Source organism: Lichenostomus cassidix, chromosome 1Aa (assembly GCF_008360975.1).
Source record: "Lichenostomus cassidix isolate B80296 chromosome 1Aa, HeHo_3.0, whole genome shotgun sequence".
In the NCBI taxonomy this organism is placed as follows: Eukaryota; Metazoa; Chordata; class Aves; order Passeriformes; family Meliphagidae; genus Lichenostomus; species Lichenostomus cassidix.
This window is the reverse complement of record NC_139480.1, coordinates 29,257,866-29,266,867: the sequence shown is the minus strand read 5'-3', so window position 1 is coordinate 29,266,867 and position 9,002 is coordinate 29,257,866. Positions and strand designations below refer to the sequence as shown.

General features: G+C 40.8%; 1 protein-coding gene across 3 annotated transcripts in view; it reads right to left on the bottom strand.

Annotated features, from left to right (window-relative positions):
* Positions 1-4,451: 4,451 nt before the first annotated feature.
* The window catches only part of ANO6 (anoctamin 6), a 69,649-nt gene continuing 65,098 nt past the window's right edge, over positions 4,452-9,002 (bottom strand). For 2 of the 3 annotated variants that reach the window (XM_085043722.1, XM_085043730.1), the window contains one exon: positions 4,452-8,624. In XM_085043722.1, the coding sequence (XP_084899848.1) occupies positions 8,418-8,624 (207 nt within the window). In that variant the 3' untranslated portion in view covers positions 4,452-8,417. The remainder of the gene's footprint in view (positions 8,625-9,002) is intronic. The other variant, XM_085043738.1, reaches the window with a different exon arrangement.

Genomic DNA, 9,002 nt, shown 5'->3' with positions numbered 1-9,002 from the left:
GCTGAAAAATGTGCAGGAAAGCTTGGGGACTCGGGATATGATCAAGCTCTGACAGTGGTGGTTTACATTACTTGAAGCTGTAGGCTTCAGTGCTACAGCAAACTGTTTTCTGCATTTTTGTTTCCCCTTTGCTAGGGTGTATTGGAGAGGCACAGTTGCTTTTTCTGTCTGACTGATTTTTCATCTGTACAAAGCCATATGTATACAATGGACTTAACTCTGATATGTGGGTTGCAAAAGTCTCTTCTTACCCACAAGATCCTGAGAGTAGGCTACTAGAATGAGAATCTATCTAAAGAACAAAGGTACGTTAATAATTTTAATAAAAGCATACACAGACATGACAACCAAAACCCAAATCACCAACTCATGTTTGCCCATCAAAAATGTCTGCAGCAGGACTAATTAATTTGATGAAGTATAGAAATTAGCAAGTAACTTGTCATGGACTCTGACAAGGCCAAACCAGATTGTAAGAAATGGCTGGACCTGTATTTCCAGGCCAATCCACATGTCAAGTGCAGTGTTGAAGAAAAGTTCCAGCACTGTTCCCATTTGTAGCACAGATCATACTTTCACTGCTCGCTACTTTGGGCATACTTCTTGTAGTAAGGTCCCCGTGCTTGACTGAGTTTGTGAGGTGGGTGATACCTTGGTGAACTGTGCACACCTTCTGTGTGCCTGGGACTGCTAGAGGCACTGGAGAACTAGAGCAGACATTGTCTTTGATTTAGTAGTAAAACCTGTTGTCATTACTTGCTCTCAAGTCCTGAGGACAGCCCAAATCCTCCAGCACTGGCGCTTTCAATAAGACATTGTTTGTGCTGCTGCACTGTCAATAAGATGTCATTACTTTAGCTGCAAGATAAGAAAGGATTTGTTAATGGCTCCTCTTGGGGGATGGTGACATTTTTTCCCCCTTATAGATCACTGGGGAAAAAATACAGGAGCAGGCTGACAAGAAAAGAAAATCTGTTTGGCTTTTTTATTTATTTATATATGCCTCTCAGTAAAAGCTTTTACTTATGAAGAGCACAAATACAGCCTTTTTCTCTTATTTGTAGTCATGTGCAAAACCAGTGATACAATGTTGAGTGTTCATATACATGTACCTTTTTGAGAGATAAATGGAAGTATTTTAGCATCTTTTAAAAAGAAAGCCGCTATGAGTGGTAACCCATCCATAACATTTCATTAATCTGGAGGTACAGGACTCCAGGGGAGGTAGATCAGTTTTTGCCTTTCCCAGGTCTAAGTAAGTAGTTACTAATTAACAGCAGATATGGCAAGAAGCTTTCAGTTCTTGTTTTGGCATAGCTGTCAGTGTTGTAACCTGGGGGCTGTGTGGCTGGGGATGGAGCAGCTGCTGCCCTCACCCTGTGACTTCTGCCTCTGGCCAAAACCACCTGCAAATACCCCTGGCTGGTGTCACCTCTGTCCCAAGCTGCACGGCTGGCTCCTGCAGGTTGCTGTCATAAAACACCCTCATTGTCCTGGGGCTGTCAGAGTCCGTGTGACATTTTGGCAATCTCTGAAAGAACAGTGCCGTACTATTTGCAAAGTCACATTAAGGACAATGATTAAGGGCCTGACCCTGAAAGCTTTTAGCCATCTATATAATCTTCTATATAGTTAAAGATATGAGCACACAGAGAGCATGTCTGAACTTGGAAAATTCACTTGGCTTCAGGTGAAGACTGAGCTCAAAGCACAATAGCTACACCTGAATAGGGATATTCAGAGGACACAGACCAGGTGCCAAGACCAGACCTGCTTGTTTGCAGCTGTGCAGGGGATTCTTAAAGGCACAACTCTGCCCATTCATCTGTGTAACCAGCTTAGGCAGGCAGGCAAGTCCCTCTTTTTTAAACTCATGATGAGTGGGATGAGGAACCCATTTGAGTATGTTTTAGTAGATTTCTTGGGCCAGAGAATTCCCAACCTGGGCTGCCTCTCCTACTCCCTCATCTCCACTTCCCACCTGCATGGCCGTGTGGCCACAGGCTGCCTGTGCCAGCCCAGCCACCCATGCCAGCACATCCATCCGTGAGGCTGCGCTCCCCTGCCCAGTGGACAGCTGCACAAATACAAGGCTTGGCAGGAGGCAGCTCCCGGGTGGCAGGGAGAAGGCAGGGTCCCCACCTCCTTATGCTGGCATGGCTGCCAAAATATTTTCACAGGACAATTAATTTTAACCCCTGGAAGCCAGAGTACTCTGAGCTCTGTAAAACCCAAGAATATGACAAACCCCAAGCACCCTCAATCCTCAGTGGAGAGGATGGATGTTCAGGGCTGAATGCCAGGCTGGGGATGTCGGTCACAATTTCCATTGGCTTGGCTGGCTCCAGCAAGAGAAGATCCTCCAGTGCCCTTCCAGAGAGGCTTACAAGTTACTGCTCACTGTGAGCAGCCAGACTGGTTTAGAACATGACTGCATGAATGAGCACAGTATGGCTGTAACAGGAGACCAAGTGGGATGCCAGAGAATGGGGAGGTAAAGTGATAGCTGCAGGTGGCTGTGGCTCCCAGCACAGCTCATTTAGGCACTTGTGTGACGTCCACCCAAAACCTGAGAAATTATGTGAGAGGTTTACCTGAATATGAATACCTAACACCTCCTCCCCCCATCCCTGATATTGCGCTAATGCTATCACAGTTGGCCGTAATTTCACTTCTGTAGCCCAACATAAAATATGAGTTTCTTCCCCCACCTTGTCCTCCCCCCAACTCTCTCTCCTTATGCTAGAGGTGGCTTTTTGGTGTCCTGGCCTGTGCATGTTGCACTGTGGAATGCAGTGGGATTTTCTCCTTGGTCTCTTTTGTGTCCTTTTTCTCCTTTTGCTTTCTCTTCAGCATTTAGGATATTACCATCATCTACATATTTGTAGAGAATAGTATATATTGATAAAAGTGATACAATTGTTGACTGATTAACTGTAACTTTAATCTCAGCAATTAGCACTGCTTTTACAGAATGTATGCTGCTACATTCTAAAGAATGCAGTATAAATTTTAGAAAGCAATTTTTAAAGGTTCTTGCTTTGATGCGCTTCCAGCTTGCAAATAAAAACCACTTTCTTCAACTTTCCTGAAAAGAATTTTTTACTATTATCAGGCTATTAAAATGCATTATTTTCTTATGAGGAAAATATTGCTCCAATCTGTGTTGAGGTTATTTATAGCTAACTACATCCATATAGTTTCAGTGTTTTGCATACCTGCTCCTGATCCATGCTTGAGGTGCACAAAAATTCAAGTAACAATAGAACTTGCAGTCACCATCACTTGCTCCTCTGTATTGAAAAGCAGCCTCATATAATAGACTGGAAATGCCAGGTAGGCATACCAGAGAAAAATTGAGACTTGGTGTGAGTTGCTCATACCTTTGCTGACATCTCTGGTGATGTGCAGGCAGAGCATATTACAGGGTTGGGTGTTCCAGGTGGGGCAGAGCACTGTGTGCTTTCGTCTGGTATGTACTGAATGTACAACATAAGTGCACTTCATCTGCTCTGTGACAGAAAGAACTACATTCTAGCATCACCAGAAGTAAAATGCTACTTTGGCTATTTGTGTATTAAGTAGAAAAATAACTAAAGCCTGTCCTTTGAACAGTTTTAAATGTACCACTCAATTTAAAAATGCACAATCCTCATATGGATTTGGGCTATGATGACACTATATCCTTCTGCTTGTAGGACAAAAATCCTTATTGTGGTTTATTCTCAAGTTTCTTTTGTTCTTGCTCTGACAAAGCCACATCAAAGCAAGAGTGGCAGAGCAATGTGGGTACTGGCATTTGTGAAACACATAGCCCTCAGTCAGCAGAAAACAGGTCAAAAGTGGTAGTACTTCTGCTTCTACAACTATCATAAAGCTGCTGAAAGCAGATCCTGGGAATCCCTACGTGAAATAAAACCAACAGAATGCAGTGCAAAGAAGGTCTCTGTTTAAAATTACGCTCTAACATTTATGTTCTCTAAGTCTTAGAAAAGGATTTCCTCGAAGCAGAAAGCAAGAGCCAGAGCAGAAGCAGAAGAGAAGTGATGACTGGCTGGCTGGATGGCAGGGAGAGACAGAGTGGACTGCCTGGAGCTGGGAGCATCTAAGACTCTATCCAGATGAAAAAATAAATGACGACTCTGAAACATTACACAGGGTTTACCATGACAGGAGTGAAAGGTTATAAAGACCTAAACTGTTTATTTTTATGAGAACATAATAGTCCTTGTCATCAACTTGGTGTTGAAAGGAATGGCTTCCATGTAGGGGATGCAGAAAAACACAGGAGATAAATTTCTGCACTAGTAACAGTTTAATGGAATAAGACTGAAAAAGAGGATGAATATGGAAATTAGACAGGGATGACACTGTAATAATTTAAATGTGGCATTTGGCAGCAGCAGTATCATTCAAGGAAAAACAAACAACACTAATCAATATCAGATGTATTGTTATTTTAAAATAGACTTTATTTAATAAAGACAATAAATATAGAGAAATCTTAATATTCAGAAACTAATAGCAAACATTCTTAGAAAAAATACAAAAAATACACTCTTACATTCTGAATTTTATTGACATACACAGAGTCTAAAACAGTGGTGATAGTCTGTAATTTATGGTGCTTGTTAAGGCAACAAAATGGTCACTGGTCCAAATTCACCCTGACTTAAACAGATCTGTAAAAAGTAAGAGTCTGGCCTACATATCAAGTGTAAAAAAAAAGGTAAAAAGGATTCATTATTTAAAACAAATGCTAATTTTCCCTTCAAGCAGATCTTTAATTAAAGTAACCCAGGCTAAAAAAAAAAAAAAAATTACTAATACTCATATATTGGCAACTGCCCCCCAGCATTTTGTTCTTATGCCTCTGCAGAGCTTCCTGCATACAAGCAGAGCACATTTCAGCAGCTGGAGGTAAAGGCTACAGAAACTGCACAGCTTAAATCAAACTATTAAAATGCAATTATTAGGCACTGTGTTGGTTTCCCTCTTCTTTCATTCAGAACTCTGCCGTGAATAATACTGTACACATGGCAAACTGAACTGAATTCCTGATGTAATGCCTTCTGAGATGAAATTTTACAGCTACATTAGGAAGCAGCATGGCATTTCAGAAGCAAATCACTAGAGCAAGAAGTTAATGTTGACTAGGTGATGCCCGTGCAGAGCTCACTGCTCTCTCCAGCCTAGCTCTGGGTTCAGCTCTGCGGACTAAGTGCCTGTCAGCGACCATCAAGTGCATATCTAACACCTGCCTTCTGGGTCAGTTTGAACCAAAAGGAACATGTGCACTGAGATCAGTCTGTGACGGGAAGCACTGCCTGGAAAACGGAGACAAGTGGAAGTCCAGTTTTAAAAGCACATTAATCATCTGAACAAAAATGGTTACATAGAAACACACTTAGGGCTGACTAGGATTTTATTATGGGAGGAGCCCAAGCCACAGACACACAGGCTTTGTGGATGTAGCATGTTTTTAAATTGTTGTTTCAAGGCAGGAATAGAAACTCTTTTTGACACTGAGGGCTAACTCCCCCTTTAGGAAAGGGTACCAAGTGATGTAGGAAGAAATGGCTTGGAGAGTCCACAGGTATAAAACAAGGAGCAAAAGACCAGGCACTCCTGAAGAACAGCCTTAAGCTCTGCTACTGCTCACACTATAAGTCCTTTGTTTCCTCATCTCTTTACCTCTCAAACACCAAATAATTACTTGAAATGGTCCATTTTGTGCTGCATTTCCCCCTCTTTATCACAGGATATCTCCTTACCTGCCCCAGCCCTCTAACACTGCACCTGGAAAGGTATTTAAGGCACACTGGTGCTGTGATCACTGATGAGGGAATGAAAAGGGCATCTCTCATCTGAACACAACTACAAATGAGAAAGGTCCAACTGAAAGCCAAAATCAAAAGCTCCAAGTATGAAAGGAGCTGACTGTCCTTTCTAACCCAACTCATTTTGTACACGGCAATCCTGAGCAGTTCACTAAAATTGTTTCTTGAAACAGTTTTTGGGACAAAATGATATTTTAACTAAAACTTTGGTATTATGCAGTGACAGGACCAGAGGCAGCGGCACAAACTGAAACACTTTTTCACTATGAGGGTGACTGAGCACTGGCAACTCTGGTTGCCCAGAACCACTGTGGAGTCTCCATCCCTAGAAATATTTAAAAGAAGAGAAGGCCAGCATGGCTGAACAGAGAGCTTTTCCTGAAACTCAGGTAAAAAACGAGTTGGTGAACTTTGAAAGACGGACCAGGCAGCTCAGCAGGACTAACGTTGTGAGGTTATGCAGGGAGAAAATTAGGAGGGTCAAAGCCCAGCTAGAACTTCATCTGGCTACTGCTGTAGAAGTTTCCATAAGCAACAAAAGGATGGCTAAGGAGACTCTCGATCCTTTATTGGACAGGAAGGGAAACACAGTAACAAAGAAGAAGGAAAAGGCTGAGGTACTCAATGCTTTCTTTGCCTCAGTCTTTAGTAGTAAGGCTAGTTTTTCTGAGTACCCGGCCCCTGAGCTGGGAGGCAGGGGTTGTGAGCAGAATGAAGCCCTCATAATCCAAGGGGAAATCATCAGTGATCTGCTACAGCACTTAGACAGATACAAGTCTCTGGGGCTGTATGGGATCCACCCAAAGGTGCTGAGTTGCTCACGGCTTGGACAGGTGCACTGTTTGCATGGTAAAAAGTTGACTGGATGGCTGGGCCCAGAGAGTGGTGTTTAAAAAACATGTAGATATGACACTCAGGGACATGGTTTAGTTTTGCACTTGGCAGTGTTTGGTTAATGGTTGGACTTGATGATCTTAAAGATCTTTTCCAATCTAAATGATCTTATAGCTCTGTAGGGTTTGCTTCAAAAGACAAGCTTGAGTTACACAGCAGTTAGTATTTGGAAGTTTTGCTGCAAAATTCATAGGTTTAATTCCTTCTGATTATTGACTGGATAAAATGCATCTAAATGCTATTTAGCTTCTGTAAATGGACTTCATATGTAAAAAGCTATATGAATAATCTGCCTAAAAATTCTGCATATCTATTGCATTTAAGAAGAGAATAAAATTGCAAATATAAAGTAATCACCTGGTTTATACAGTACAGGCATACTTTTGCTTTTTTAGGAAGGTTTTGGTTTTCATTATTTATATATCCATTAAAACTGTTAAAAGAGAAAGCAAGTTAATAATCTCGAATATCACTGCTTCAAGCACAAAGTAGCTCTCCATATACATGCTTAATCTGTAATTCCCTAATTTCCAGTTTGCAGCTGGAGCCAAAATAAGCAAGCAGATCTGCAGCCTGATTTGAAGATGACTGATGGCTGTAGCACATGCCTCCACATCTCTGACATCCTTTCTTGTTATTTAAAGCTTCATGGTTAAGGCCTATTAAGTGGTTTATTCCAATCTCCAGTTTCAATGGATTCATAGCCTTGTCAGAGTTCACTTTATCATGCAATGTTGGTATCAAAATGTTCAGCTGCACATTCGTCCTATGTCAAAACCTCAGGGAAGAGCATGTTCTGGTGTGAGAGAAATGCAAAAGACAGCCCTCCACAAATATTGATTTCGTAAGTGGAAAGAATTTTAACACTTATTGCTTTCACAGGTAGGAGACCTTCAAGGCTATGACCATTTAGCTCACAATGGGTGAATGAACAAATAAAAGTACATTGACTGGGGAAAGATAAAATGCCTGAGTTCTCTACTTACTTGGAGTGCTGTAAGGTCAGTTTGTATGCATTGATTTCAAAGGCAATTCTCCTGTTTACACAGAGATTGATGAACAGGATGGTTTATTACTGGTCCTTCTTGTGATCCAAGTCCATGATTAATTGAAATATCTTGTTATCCATTTAAGTCTCAGTTAGCATAGCTAATTCAGAGTAGCAAACAACCGTGCTTAGTATGTAAATTCCAATGCCTTAACAGTGTAATTTGGAGTTGTACTTTCTTTGTTTTTCCTTCTTGTTTTGGCCTTTCCTCTTCATTTCATAGCTGGGGTTTGCATTAGCAAACAATGAAAACTTCTACATTAGATGCGATGATATTCTTACCACAAATCATTCCTGTTCTTAAGGTTTCATTCAAGTCAAACTAGTTATCTAATAGCGGATCCCTAAGAAAAGTAGAAAGCAGCCAAGGTATTTGGGAATTAACCTGCATCTTCTTAAGAGGATAAATAATTTTCATCTTTGTATTTTTTTAAAAAACATGTCCTAAAAAGCTGTTAAAAAAATGGTAACTCTTATCTGAATTACAGTGGTTGCATTTGTCCAAGAGAAACTGGTAAATGAGTATGTAAGAGTTGCAAGAAACAATGTTTAGTAAAGAGAATTGTCCAAAGGGCTTGGTAATATCTGGACAGGTATTAGTTGGCTAAATACTGTTCTCCCATATGAAAAAGTACTTATTCAGCTTTAGGTCGGAAAGTGCTCTCAGCTCCCTTGATAATTTTGTCGGCTATTTTACCCATGGTTTTTTTCACACCTTTGAGATCATTCTCATGTAAGAGTTTCTGTGTGAGATACTTTTCTCGTTTGACCTTGCTCTTCGTCTTTTCTGATACATCCGGAATTACATATGAAATAATAAACTTCACAAAGTATATGACATGCTGGGAAAGGTGAAAATGAAAAAATGTTAGTCAGGCTGAACAGGACATTATTATGATTATAAATGAAATGTCATATTATGTCTTAAGACTCTGAGTTGATTCAGTACCAGTATCTAACATGGTAGAACTGTATTTTAAGAAGACATGACTAATAAAATAGAATAATTAACTGATAAAATAGAATTTCTGATTTTCCAATCCTGATTTGAGCAAGGATTTCTCTGCCTGCTTTGGGGAAACCCTGGTACCCAGTGCTTCCCTCCTGCATGGAAACACTGGTCACTGTTTCCTACAAGATTTTTTTAGATTTGTTCAAATGACTCTGGGGCAATTACTCCTCTGCTATAGGAACTCTGCTCTAACCAGTTGCATGTGTCT